General features: G+C 39.1%; 1 protein-coding gene across 1 annotated transcript in view; it reads right to left on the minus strand.

The window, feature by feature from the left end:
* nedd4a (NEDD4 E3 ubiquitin protein ligase a) overlaps nucleotides 1-14839 on the minus strand; it is a 30889-nt gene extending 16050 nt beyond the window's left edge. The window contains exons 1-5 of the mRNA XM_063880701.1: nucleotides 14540-14839; nucleotides 13144-13217; nucleotides 11385-11463; nucleotides 11250-11288; nucleotides 11043-11096 (exon numbers count right to left, since the gene is read on the minus strand). Of these exons, the coding sequence (XP_063736771.1) occupies nucleotides 11043-11096; nucleotides 11250-11288; nucleotides 11385-11463; nucleotides 13144-13217; nucleotides 14540-14584 (291 nt within the window). The 5' untranslated portion in view covers nucleotides 14585-14839. The remainder of the gene's footprint in view (nucleotides 1-11042; nucleotides 11097-11249; nucleotides 11289-11384; nucleotides 11464-13143; nucleotides 13218-14539) is intronic.
* Between the last annotated feature and the right edge of the window lie 281 nt (nucleotides 14840-15120).

Genomic DNA, 15120 nt, shown 5'->3' on the forward strand with positions numbered 1-15120 from the left:
GTGTGTCAAATCAAAACTCAGTTTTTAATACTGCAATGCATAAACAATTACGTCCCTGTTGGGTTCAAAAGTTAACTAGGTCATTTACAGTAGATATCAAAAACAACCCAGGATTTCTTTATTAACAAGCTTCTTTTTCCTTAGAAAATTTTGGATGTTGCGCAAGTTGAGGCCAAAGAGGAAGTGTATGCTTTCAACCATAGACTGTAGCTTTCAACAGAGGATAAAACTGACCGGGATAAAAAAAACATAGCCGTAGATAAATGTGCGTTCGGAGCATCCCTGAAGGTTCAGGTGACACTAAATGCAACTCAGTTTAGCATGTGGCATTAAGCAGTGCTGACCACGTACTGCATGAATGTGGTGAACAGCTACAGACACATGTTTGGGCATCTCGGGAGCAAGCTCAGTGATATCCATCTTGGCTCGGCAAAGACAAACTACTTTCCAACAGGTGGACAGCAGCTAGTGAAACCTAAACTTCTGAAGAGATACTCAGCTAATGTTATTGGAGCGTCTGATGATTAACCATCCTGTTCAGGGACTAGTGTACCCGTCTGAAAAACAATAACTGTAAAATAAGTTGAAGCAATTTATATTTTGGCAAAGGAAATGAGAGGAAATAAAGTCCTGTACAATACAAAGTATTGTCAAACAGATAGAAACAATGTCTGATATTGAGAACACACTTACACGCTCTTGAAAATAAAAATATCTGTGAGTTTGTAAAAAACCAGTAATGACGAAGGCGACTGAAACAAATGGAGGAATTGCAATTATTGGTCATTTTTTGGTAAATATTCTTGATTGGTTAGTGTTATACATAGTGGTGTAGCTCTGAGGCGGAGAGTAGGTTTATGTGATTAATTGAGTATTGATGAATTACTTGAGATAAAGGGTAATTGTACAATTACTATTATTTATGGGTTATTATCTATTTTACATACCATTTTTTATGTTCAAAATGAATATATCCTCATTTTATTTACTTCAGCTTAAAAAGCGAACTCATGAAAGTGCCACAGCTGCTGAGAATATGCTTGATTATCACAACAAAGTTGAGTCTACGCTGTAAAATGATGACGCCTTGTTTTCCACACGTGAAATCATTTGCCGTCACAGCGGGCGGCAGTAACACCGACTCTGATGGCATGCACTGATCGTTAGTTTTGCTCAAGAAGAATATATTACCAACACATATTTATAAACTCTTGACGGGAAGAAAAAGGGTAGTATTTCTTGGCTGCTGGCTCTTTTGCAGTTTATAAACAGAAAACAGCCCAAAAGTGAAGGTTTCTGTTGCCACAAGTGGCTCCTCCAGACCACATGTTATCACTTGGGAAGGAATCTGAATTAGTTCCAGCTTGAACTAGGAAATGCGGCCCACCACCACAACCATTGGCAGCTGCACATAACTAGTCGAGACTCAAATCTGGTTGCTCTTTAGTTGCTTGAAGAAAGTTTTTTGTTTTTCTCCTGATAAGACTTATCAATCCCATGTACAGTCATGCCCAAGTTAATACCTAGGAAATGTGTATTTCACCTTCATTGTATAATGTGGTGACGACTGGTTGTTCATTAACTCGTGGGAGGAGGTATACAGTGTTATGAGGCCAAAACAGATAAGAACGGCGGACCTGACGTTTTCATAAAAAATTCCATTGTGGAAATACCACACCCAGCTGCATCACAATACACACATTCAACTTTACACAGAAGTTCATCAGCTTTATCTTTGTTTTGCTGCCACATTTAAAGAAAAAGAGCCTTTCTCTGTCCTGCTGAAATGAACAAAGCATCTTACATGTTGGTTATGTTTTTCTTCATTATAGCTGTTTATTTGTTTTTATGAAGTTGATCACAAACATTGTTGGGCTGTTTATAGGAATGAGGTAATCATTGTTACTGTTCCCGTAAAATGAAAGTCATTTCCGAGTACATAACTCATTTAGCAATATTACCTCAGGAAATTCACTACGTGTTTTTTAAAAAACGTTCTGGGTTGCACATGGTTTAGTATTTTGTAATGTGCTCACTACATGTGGTGTACATTTTTATATACTTATTGGTGTGCATCCTATTGTTGCTGCGTTCAAGGCAGACACGATCATAATGTAAACAAAAGGTGTGAAGTATTGTACACATTGACCAGAGAGATGTGTGAAGTGACACTTAACCTAATATACACAAAGGATTTTGTTTATCAAAGCTCAAGGGAAATGATATTTCACCTCTATTTTAAAGTCAAAAAATCGAATCTAGATTTACCAAAAGCTCATTTAGATCTTTAAAAGTAAACGGACTGGCTAATTAGGTAAAGAGGAGACTTTCATACTTGACAACCTGCGAAATGCAGGGGGGGCGGCCGACACCAGATACTTCACAAACACTGCCTGGCAGGGGGACCCATTGGGAAGGGGAACGCACCAACCTTTTACTGGGAAAGGCTCATACTCCCGTCTTGCCTACATTACATTTCCCCCAGCACAGACACACACACCATGTCCACAGATGGCTGGCATGACTGTGCGCTGCTCTAGTATCATGCTGTTAAATTTGAATCCACGGGACTGGGCAGTGCTACAGACCACCAGACTATCTGGAGTCAGGGAGAATATTTCAGAGGCACTTTATTTATATCAGCAAGGGGCACTGCTTTTCCCACCACTAAAATTAGCCCGGGTAAATACTTAAGTCGATTACTCATAGCGCTAACAGAATAGTAAAAATGGAGAACTACTCTAAAGTTGAGCATGTGTTCACACACACAACAGACAAGATAAAAGATGGGCTTCTTTTCTGCTTTCTGTTTCTTACCAATATGCAAATGGATTACTGTAATGTAACCTAAGACCTCTGAATGTTTGTCCACATTGGGCTTGTTAATTGCATGACTTAACTGTAGCGATCTTCTCAGTTACTGAATGTCAGTCTAGTTGGTGGTTGGCCTAATGGCCGACCCGAAGTAAACAGACTTTTAAGCATTTGAAAAGTAGCAGTGAAGGAAAGCCCCCTTATCAAAAAAATATCTAGTTTCAGAAAAGTACTGTCTCAAACTTTAAGCTTTCCAATAGCAACTATGAGTTGAAGATGCAAAATTGAGCAGGGTAAAAATCAGAAAAATCTCTGTACCAGAACTGTGGGTCAGATGTTGATTTTTCAATAAGACGAGAAATAAATCCTATTTTTTATGCCTAGGACTTGATTTGCTATGATTTATACTAGTATTTTATTAAGATTACACATTTTAGTATCATGGCCTTATAAAGCCAACAATAATGTATTAATTACTTGCAGTATTCATGAAAGTCCAACTTTAATTTCACTCATTACATGAAAGCAGCAGTCTGAGCTGTCAAACCAGAGCAGTAGGGAATCTTCTTGAACCAGTTAAACAACCTTATGGGTGACTTAACATCTTCTTTACTAGGGCCTTGATGTGTCATGTAAATGCTACGTAGAAAGCTGTTAGTCTCTCAATTCATTGTTAACTTGTAGGCAATTAGGCTCATACCTGTTGCTCAGGGATCTGCAGCTATCCCAATGGAGAAACTGAACACTCACCTTGGTGTTTTGAACAGGGCTCTTTGGTGCATTAATCCCTTTGTCACTTGTGTTTACATCAGTAACAGAGCTAGGCAGCTTAGCTGGGCAGCAAGGAGACAAATGAATGTGAACATGTGGAGAGTGAGGAATACTGAGTTTTGGATTGGAAACGTGACATGAAATTCCAGTGTTAGGATAGGGCACCTCCAAGGAAAAGCTCCTTTGTATGACCCGATGACAATGGTTTTCCTCAGGCATTTCCTGGCCTTTTCCCGATAAACAGACCATATTGTTTTTCTGTAATAGTTTATTTGAGGAGAACAAACAAGCAGATGTACTACGATAGAGTTTTCTGCAAGGGTCCTGTTCACCCTCGGGGTTTGCGGCTGGGTTAGGAGCCTCAGGATATTCCACATTGACTGTAGTCGTGGTTGTAGCTCCCTTCCCGGACATCATTGGTCTCTGGTGGGCAAAGTGCAGCAACACGCTGCTTGAATGACGATTCGATCTGTCTACAGTTGATGACAGTTCCTTTTTCATATTTCTGTCCTCCATTTTGCCTTTTGGGTCATCCTGTAAAGGAATATTAAATTGCACCATGTGCTTGGTGTCCCTCTGCTCGGCTGAACAGCTTCCTTTTGGGAGACGATGGCCACCTACTGCTGTGGTGGTGGACCCTTTGTAAGTCATTTCCTCATCATCGTGAGAGATATCACAGGCAGATGTCTGAAGAGATGTCTGAAAAGCCCCCTTGGTTGGTGGGATAACAGGTAGTGCCACAGGATTGACTGGGGAAGCAGGTGGGGTACTGCAGGGGCTCTTTGGAAATATAACCAAGGAGGAGCACCGTCTCAGCGGGACCCTAGACTTGAAGTGGAGTAAAGTCCTATCCTGTGTGGTCCTTTGCTTATCTGAAGCTTCTGGCTCAAAGATGCTGTTGCTGCTACAGTACCCAGCATCGCTGGCCATGCTGCTGTTGCACGAGCCTCCGTCACAGCCACTGCCTGCTCCTCCTTCACTTGCCCCCGGGTCTCCATCCTCTATACTGCCATCAAGCTCTCCGTTGAGCTTTCCAGAGGGCTGTAGCGCAATCTGCAGAGTGCTCTTCTTATTTAATCCTCTGGTGTTCACCCTGGGTATGAATACTGAAGAGTACAGTTGTAAATTTGTGTCGTCTGGTGACAGAGGAGTCACCTTCAAGAGGATAGATTTGTGCGCCAGACTCTCTGTGGGGCTACGAGCTGACACACTGACTCCACTCTCCTCACCATGGCTGCTGAGGTTTTCTGACAGAGGGTCCGTGTTGCTTCTCCTTGACGCAAAGTGCAAGCGCAGCCGACGTGCCATTCGTTTAACTCTTCAATCCCTGCAACGCTGGTGAGAGCTGCATGATCAAACTTGCTGGCAGAAAAAAAAGGAAAGCAAAGCAACTGCTGTGAGCTGTGCTCTGTGATCACAATCATTAGCGGGTGTACATTGCCAAAATAGCTCTGGTGACAACCTGCATTCCTCTCCAGGCTGATCTCAGCTTTTAGTCAGAGGAGGTCAGTGGTTGTGTTTGGAGACGTGACCCAAACATGCAACCTTTGAAACTAGAGCAATCCCAGAGGCTAGCCCCTTTGGGGAGCCTAAACCTTATATGGAAAACAACGATTTATTAAAAGTTAAAAAGGACAAAGCTTTATTAGAAATCATTGCTGACCTGCTTTGTAACTCGCTGATAGTTAACTGCAGCTCCTAAATTCCTGCCAGATTAATATCTAAAACCTAGGGTCTAACCTAGCTGCCTCATTCCCTTTCACCCCAACATGGTAGCCCTCTTTGTTGGATTTTAGAGTGAAGCTCTGGTAAACTGTTACATCTGTCTCAGGCTGCTCACTCAAGTTTCCACTTCCTGCTGCTGCTATGCTTCTAATGTTTCTGCTGCTCGGTGCCCTCACACATATTTTTACCCCCTGCTATTGAATTACAGGAAATCAAAAAGGGGAATGACTTTCAACATAATTCTGTAGCAAACTGAGGACTGGGTTTTTCTAAAATCACACTGCACACAATCAATAACACCATACATACCCTGTAAATAAGCAGGGGAGTCAGTGTGAACAGCAATAACCATTAAAACATACTTCATACAAAAGTACTACTGAAGAAAACATTTCAGAGGAATGTTTTATGCTTTAAAAAAGTGAGTAGAAGTGTGTTAAACAGACAGAAAGTAAGCTGTGATTATTATCTGTCTACAGAAAACACACAGAGATAAGAAGGAGCTTCTTCAGTGACACGGCCCCTGTTATGTGACACTTCATGTAACAGTCGCTGCTGGTCTGATTTCCTCTACATTGCTGTTGACAGTCACATTTATTAATGGCAGCCTATTGTGAGTCGGACTGGCCTATTCCAGGGCATTACTCCATATCCAAATCAGCCAGGATAAAGACATGATTCACCAGCAGACACTTCACAGCTGCATGTTTTTTTTAAACCAACATACAATTCTTGAAACCTTGTGATTGGCTATCAATCAGTCATCTGGCCAAAAAAGTAGAGTGGTGCGTAGGTCGTAAGATTAGATTGGTGACACAAAAGGACACTATTCATGTCAGGTCATAAAGTATGCAGTATATAGTAATAGGTCAATTATAATAAAAGTTGAGTGTAATATACACATTGTTATGTGGCACCATAGAAACACGAGCCTCATTCACCTAAAAATAAATGTCTTGAAATCCACTTATGGTGACATTCAACAAGGTTCTTCTTATTTGAGTTTTGTTAAGTAAAAACAGAATCCATGCTCACATACAGTTCAGGGTTGACATGTTTGTATACATTAAGGGGGAAATGTAGATATTGTTGCATTAGGCTCGTTATGTCCAGAAGAAACACTTAAGGACAATCTATATTTAATAAACTCTCCAGAGGCTGGACCTGACAGACAGAGGATGTCTCAGTCAATCAGCAGGTGCAGCTGTAATGAGTTAGGCTAACGAGCTGCTGTGTTAACATCATGTTCTCCCCCCCCCCCCTCCCCCTCTTCAACACTGAGCGTCAAACAAACTGCTATGTCTGCTGTGAATGGGGACATCTGTGAAATCCGGAGTAAAAACAATCACTATCTTGGAAAGGTTGATATTCATATATCTATTAAGAGATACTGTTGGGATTTGTGTTGTGCAATTTCAAACTTGTGGGATATTTTTATTTGTTTACTAGATTAATTACAGTGCTGTGTTTCCTATAGGGACAGATGATAATTTATCTATTTCTTACATAAAGCACAAATGTTAGTTGACAACTAGTCTATACATTAGTCTGGTTTTCAGAAATTCACTTTTAGTAAAAACTTCAAATGCAATCCACTGTCTTGTCCCTTTTTTGGAAATGTGTTTAGCTTGTTTCATAGCTGTTTAGCTACACACACGAGGGTAATGCGCGCAGCACATGCAATGTCTAGTTAGTCAGTTTAATTAAAACACGTCATGTCACTTTAATTTGCTGGTGTATACAAAAGGAAATCTCGCACTACTTTCATTTTCAATGAGTAATCTACAAGATGAAGTGTGTCTGATATAAGAGTGTCTGATATAACACAGTTAGTCTTTTTTAAGTGATCATGGACACGCAACAACCTAAGCAGGCCAAACTGCAGTCGGTTGTACAACAGCTCTTTACCATTTTATTTATAGGTTTTCCAAGAGAATTCATGAGGGCCATCCAGTCAAGGGGGTGTAACCATGGCAACCCCTGCATAGGGTGCATAACCTATATTTATTTACGTGTATTGAAGTGAGACAGGACTTGCTACAGTGACATACACATGCCAGCATGAGATCGCAGGAATGAAATCCCATAAATCCTAATTGGGGTCTGTCAAGGATAGGTATGAGAAGAAATAGGATTTTATTACAGGCCACGATAAACAGACTGACAAAAAGTTAATTGTTGAGACTTCGAATTATCTTACATGCATTAACACATCCTCTCATGGCGTCACCAGAAAACACACTCCTCCTTCACTATACAGCTTAACCTGCTCAGCAAGCTACAGAAGAGCTGAACTCTAAATAAATGGATATGTTTAACTTCTAACATATACAAAATAACCATTTAAAAGCTTCATTGATCATTAAACTCCAAAATAATTGTGTTTTGTGAGGCTTTTATGGCAATTGTGCACTCTGATTTATGTTATATGTTTCGTGAACAATAAGGGCACTAAGCGAAAGGTCAAACAGTGGATCACACAGATTATTGGCATCTGTCACTGAGGAACAAATATTACACAACAAACAGAACATCTAATATGTTGTATGGGACGGCCAAACAGACAGCTTAATGTTCAGACTCTTCTGCTAGCAAGAGAGAATATTCCTCGAAAGTTTACTGCATTTCCTGCCCATGCTTTTAGTGTGTAACCAGCGACACACACACGTACACAGACACATGTCCACAGAGTGCTGACACACCCTCCAAATTTTGATCATATCTACCTGGAGCATGACAAGGCAACTTTGAGTCAGGCACACCCACATTGGTTTGTCTTACCACAATGTTCTAGAAACATCCATGCAACCACAAACAATACATCAAGTGAAGAAGGAGCAACGTTTATTTAGACTGAATTGTGAGTGTGTTTGGATGTTTTTATTTATTCTCCATAGTGACTTGCCCAGTGTCTGTAGATGAGACCTAACTGTAGCTTTGTAATAACCTCTTTTTAAACAACCAATGAGAATTGCTTGTAAAAGAAACATAACATTTCATTTCCAAAGCATTTGGCAACATGACACTTTTACACAAGTGTATAAATGTGTACAAATGGCTCTGCAATGATTTGATTTCCTTACAGCCTGCTTCTTGTTAAATCCACTGAGCAGACTCTACCTGTTTTGACAGGTTGATGAAGCAGCGTGGAGACAGGGTCGGTAAAGATATGTCCCAACACATTAGAACTGCAAATATGCAAATCTGCAAGCTACAAAAACTACTACTATAGATCTTTCTTTTACAGATCAGTATTGCTTTCCTTTTTTAATCTCTTTCTATAAATTCAGTTCTTTGTTATTGTTCTTCTTTAAGCAATCTGCTTATTTATAAAAGAAAAGTATGTACTATATACATATTCCTGTCGGTATATTGGCATTGAAAAAACCTTAATCCTTATATGCAGTGAAAACTTCGATAAACAGCACTGAGAAGAAGGGAATGACTACTTCAATCTCAATTTGGCAACATTATAACTTGTTTTTTTACAATTATGTGTAGGAAATATCTTTTAAATAATAATTTAAATAAAATAAGTAACAAACAGCACATTCAGTGACAGCTATCAGGCTGCACTACCAAGGCTTGATGCCCAACTTATTCACTACATGTCATTATGCACATTCACTATGTCTGTAGGTGATATTATCAGACTCAGTGTTGGATAACTTGCTGTGTTTAAATTACCTACAGTAAGCACAGATAGCATACAGCAGAGGTGCTGTTCAGGCTGCTCAGGTGTCATACCGGGTCAGCAACTCCACTGAGATCATGCTACCACCTGTTATTCCTTAAAGAAAAAACATTGCTGTACACTATGTTACCCATACAGTCTCATATCTCAACACGCACAATCACACAGTCCTTACCAAGCTGTTATATATGTTTTTCTCACATCAGAATCATTTCAGCGATGTCTCACTATGCACGATATCTGCATAATCTACATAACATGAGCACTCGTCCAGATACACGACTCTTTCAATCTGCAACCACACACAGAGGGACATAAGGACGCCCCTAAGGCAGCCAGATTTGCCCATATTTATTGCTCTTGATGAGAGGGCATCTGAGTTATGTAACAATATCTCACATCAAGGCATAATAAGGGCGCCTGTATCTGGCAGACAAACCAGTGGTAATTTTGCACTGACTGGAGGAAACCCAAGCCAATTTCTTGGTTGTCTGTATATGGTTTTTGTTGGAAAAATTGCAATTTTGCAAAGTGCAATTATTCAGCATCTTTGAATGGGCATGAATTCAATCATACACATTTATGAAATAACCTTTAATATTACTATTTTTTTCAATTTAAAACATTTCTTTCAGATCTAAAAAACATACATTTGACACAACACTCAGCAAACAAAGTAAATACAAGCTGATTACAATAAGGCTTTATGTATCCATACACTAGGTTATTGTGATGAAATTATTGGGGCAAAGACCAGAACACAAGGCACATACAGGAGAAATCCGAACTGATGTCGAACACTGAAGATTTATTGGAAGTTACGGCCGGAGAATTTACATATGCTGAGACACCGTAGTGACACAGCCTCTGCCCGCTTAGCTTCTCTTGCTCTGTCCTCCATATTTAACTATTTCTGAAGAGAATAACCAACACTCTATGACAAGACACTGCAGGTTCAGCCCCTAGCAGAGTGAGTGACCCAAGGGAGATATCAGCATGAAAAGATAGACTGCAGAGTCAACTATCACAGTCATACCAATACACACCTGTATCGAGTGAATGGTAAAGCCCAAAGGCCGTTTGCCAGCCTGGGAAAGAGTGAGAGGAGAGAGAGAGCAAAGGCTAAGAGGATTAGAACGAGAATAAAAGAGCTATATTGGAACTGTTCTGTTATGAAATAAGATGGTGTTTTTACATCAAAACATTTGTTAAAAGCTTTTCTTTTTTTTGGTTTCAAATTTTCTGGCTCAGGATGCATTCAATATGTGAATTACTATCAACATTACGACAGTCAATTAAGACGTTCTTCTATAAGAGAGTAGATCTTAAAATTGATTTCCAATACTTCCTGTTCATTATTCTAAGCGTATCGCGCCCTGTCAATTATAGCCTGTCAAGGGATTTTGAGCATAATATGGTTAGCAAAACACTCAATTATTGAAAACTGATAGCAGAAACATGGGTGTTTCCCCCGTGTACTCTGCTAAATGATGTGGATCAAAATGAGCTTTGATGGAAGGTTACAGAGGATATTGTTTTTTGCCTCAGGAAACAAAATGTTAAATCCCCTTCAGGTGAACTGAAGCTGCATATCTTAGTTGATCAATAATAACTCAATGAAAGACGGACAAGCATTTTTTATATATTGGTACTGGATTAATCTTTTCAGTAATTTTTCAAGCAACAAAACAAAATATCGCCTCTAAAATGTGGGGATTGGCAGCCTTCTTGTCTTATGTGATAAGTTGAACACTGTTGGTCGGACAAAACCAACACTTTAAGGTCATCTTTTCTAGAGACATTTCTTACTATTTTGTGCCATTTGATAGATCAAGAAACTGATCAACTGATCAATTGATAAGGAATATGATCATTATTTGCAAATTTAAATTAAATAAAGCTTTCCACACGACTTTTACTTTGATATACTGTACCATCCGTAGCAGAACAGGAGGAATACAACCCAAAAAGCTACAACCAAAATGTTCAGTATATCCAAAATATACACAGAGAGGGTGAACATAGCTAGAAACCTTACCAGGCGGTTCTCATCGAACACCTCCAACAGCAGACGATGCTTCCTGGGATCAACCTGAAACACAATATAGATGGTTTATATTAATGATATATAGACCTCATGGTTAGACGTAATATCAATCCATTTATATAGTGTCCTCTAATGAAATGCCACACATGATCTCCTGGCAAAAACACGTGACATACATATTGTTTAAGTTTCACTTACTTCAAAAAAGAATTCTTCATTCCATTTTGGGTCAAGTGTCTTCATGTGACATGTGATGGAAAGGATGATAAAATGTACATTAAATAGGATTCCGCTAATAAAACAGGTTACTGCAAATTAAAAGTGAAAGTCTACCTTTTTGACTGTTTTAGTCTGAAGACTTGTGATTTCTCCATTAACTGGGTCATACAGGGATAGTCTTGTATACGGATCACTGCAAGAGAAACACATTTGGACTCAGGTGTGGCGTTGACATTAATCATCTGTAGAAATTGCCACGGTCTACTTTGTGCTCTCTAATGGTTCCAGCGTCTCTATGCTGGATGCAAAATTGACCGTAATTGTTGCTTTATGACAGTTCGAGAAACTGACGTGCATTAAAACCACACACATCAATAACTTTAAATTATCCATTGCCCAATCTTTATGCCACTTTAGGCCTGCAGCAGTGTTGTGATATACTAAGGGACTGCTGGTACATTACAGTGATGCTAAAACAGAAATTTGGGTTATGATACAATAATCAAGCATTAAAGCACTAAATCCACATTTCACAAACTTTAAACTTGGAAAAGAGATTTCAATCTGTTTATTAAAGATTCAGATTTCATTTAGAGGTTATAAATCAGTTATCATGAATAATTTGAGGTCTTTAAAGTAAGCTACAGGTAGCAGACAAACACGACTTTTGAAGGCCATGAACATTAGGAAAGTAAATTTGCAAAGTCAATACACTACATTTGGAGAGTTGTGAGTAAACATCCCTGAAAAGATATCACCATGATCTCGACTAAACCAATCAAAACTAATGTACCAATTCATGCTCTTGGGGGAAGTGTCAGCACTGCAAGAGCTAGGGTTATTCACACATAAATTACAAGAGGATTTTCTGTCCTTTTGATACCGAATGCTTGTTGTGAAGACTGCAAAAAATGTGTTTTCAGCCTTAGGAGTGCACAGAAGCGCAGGTCTTTATTACAGGACCACAAAATGTAACCTTGTCTAAATCAAATATCATATCAAAGAGGGGACTAAAAGAGGATGAGGGACAATATACATTTGAAGGCTAAAGTAATGGGTCTACAGACCTTTGGTACTTTTTTCTTCGAGACTGAGTATGCTTTTCAATATTTAGACAAAACATAATGTCCCTCAGCCCCCGAGCGATTAACACCTCCACAATTTAGTATACAGGGCAGTGCTCAGGGTTTGAATGGAGACATGCGCATGTCCTCGCCTCAAGTGGTATCAAAAACAGCATGCAGAGAAATGGGTTATTGATCAAAATGGAGGTTTTGGGAAAATGTCCCTTGAGCATATTCTCGTATTAAATAAGATACATAAAAATGGAAGCAGATACAAACAGTTAAAAATAAGCAAAATCTACCAACAATTACAAACCAAGTCGCCGGAACATAACCCACATTTTTATTGAATCTTTCGTGCTAAAAATATACACCACATTACTGGGTCTTAATAGGATTTAGCAGATAATAGAGGACTCAGTATAATGAAACACAGACGGATTCATGGTTAACTGGCAGATGGCTCTGACGTGTGCTGCTTGTTCGTGGAAAAGATATTAGCCATCACCTTCCTGTCTCTCCACACAATGGTTAAGAGGTTTACAATTTTGCTCAAGTATGACAGTCCATCTTTACTAATAAGCTGGATGAATAACAAAGCAAAGTAAAGTTTATAGTAAACATTACATGGGCTACCAAAAGTGATTTCATTTTAATATGAATTTTAGTTACCTTTGTTTACAGCTTATCAAGTATGGGGATTTGTTGCTTTTCAATCTAACTAATCAGTGTAAATAATATACATTTGGGCTGTTGAATGAACAGCATATTGGGGTAAAGGAAATTGTGTGGGATAATTTTATTTTTACCTGGCTCCAAGTATATCTTTTTTAGCCAGCCCAATTCCAGCAACGACTTTCACCTTTAGGACTCTGGATTCTCCCTGAAATAACAACAGAAAAAGACCTGATGAGCTTATGAATATTATAATGACATAAAGACAGGGACGGACACAGAGTACAGTCACACAAAATTCACAAAACAAACAACATAAGGACACTCAAATAAGGTAGATAAGAAAAAGCAAGTACATTTCCCAATACATTACGACTGGTTGCCTGACGTGTGCATCTCAACGATGATTACCAAGGAAGACCCCTGATACTATTAGCTGATGATGAGCAAAGGTTTGCGTAAATTAGGCTCATTCAAATCCTAAATGGCGGTATTTCACATCACTCAATGCAAGTTAAGTATTCCCACCCTAACTGGTTAATGCATTCAAGTAGATGCTGAATATTAGCAGAGGTGGGAGAAGTACTCACATGCTGTACTTTAGTAAAAGTAGAAGTACCAGAGTGTAGGAATACTTTGCTACAAGTTAAAGTCCCATATTCAAAATGTTACTCAACTAAAAGTACTTAAGTATAAGCATCAACATATACTTAAAGTACCAAAAGTAGAAGTACTTATTATGCAGAAAGGCCCACTTCAGAAAAATATAAATCACATCTTTTTGATTATTGATGCATCAATGTGTTATTAAAGCTAGTAAAGTTTTAAATACTTTGTATACGACAGGTTAGCTTGTGAATGTTACTGCAGGTGTAACTAAAGTCTTATTTAAGTGTTGTTTTTATATATAAATCTTAGTAAACAAAATGAGTTAATGTGATTCACCATCACGTGAAGCATTCACACCCCCAGAGCAAGTCAGGGTTCATAGGATGACGTAACATCCCGATAAGAAATGTCTCATTAACCAACACAATATAAGCATTTTACTGTAAAGTTGGTGAATCATCTTAAGATTTCGCAATCAATAACACTGATTTAGCGTAAACGACACATCAACCGGGCTCTGACATTGGTTAAAGTTGTGCCAATATGTTTTTTTTATCGAAATAATTCAGAGTTTGTCAGTTGGCTGTGTGTGCATGTGGAGGGAACGGAGAGGCGTTAACAGCCCAGGAGCCTGTTGTGTTTCCTGGCTACAAAAAGTGAACAGCTAGGTCGCTCTTATTTGATAGCAGAAGTAAATCTGATACATTAAATCAACAAGTAATACAATTCTACTTCCAAAAAACTCCTAACATCGCAAGTGAACCCGCTGACGTAGATGCGTTAACGCGAGTTAGCTCGCTAGTTAATCGCCACCAGTGCTTAGTTAGTTAGCTCCTTGTTAGCCTTAACTAGTTAGCCAGCTGGCTAAAGACGTGGTCACATGAACATGCGCTTTATTAAATGCTAGTAAATGTAGTTTACCTCATCTATGTGAAGTCCTCGCATCTGTGGAGAAAGTGCAGCCATACTATCCTCGCCCTTCTTCCTCCAAGGGAGCGAAAACAACAAGAAGAGGAACCAAGAAAAAGACAGTTGTCCAGTAACGTTAGACTCCTGTGGTGTTTAGCTCGCCTCTGTTATGCCCTCTGTGTGTTTACGCTGGTAGATACCGTGAACCTGACCAAGTGGCAATCTGTGACACCGTCGTCACTCACTGTATCCATCCTCTTCCTTTTCTTCCAGTGTTTCCTCCTCCTCTTCCTCCTCCTCCTCTTGTTCCCTTCTTCCTTCCTGTCACTGCTACAGCCTGAGAAAACCCAGAAAGGACACTGAACGCAACATCAATCTTTCCCTGAATATATTTTTGACACTAGTGGTGCTAAATAGCAGTGTTCAGATCCTATTAAGTATTTAACGTTCTAAGTTAAACTACAAATACCAATATAAAAAATAGCAAATAACAAGTGAAACTGCAAAATGTTATTTAAATAAAAGCACAGCAGTTCTGTAATCAAAGTGTGGCATAAAGTGGTGTAATGTATTGAAGTACATTAACTCAAGTA

Source organism: Eleginops maclovinus, chromosome 4, assembly GCF_036324505.1.
Source record: "Eleginops maclovinus isolate JMC-PN-2008 ecotype Puerto Natales chromosome 4, JC_Emac_rtc_rv5, whole genome shotgun sequence".
NCBI classification, from domain to species: Eukaryota; Metazoa; Chordata; class Actinopteri; order Perciformes; family Eleginopidae; genus Eleginops; species Eleginops maclovinus.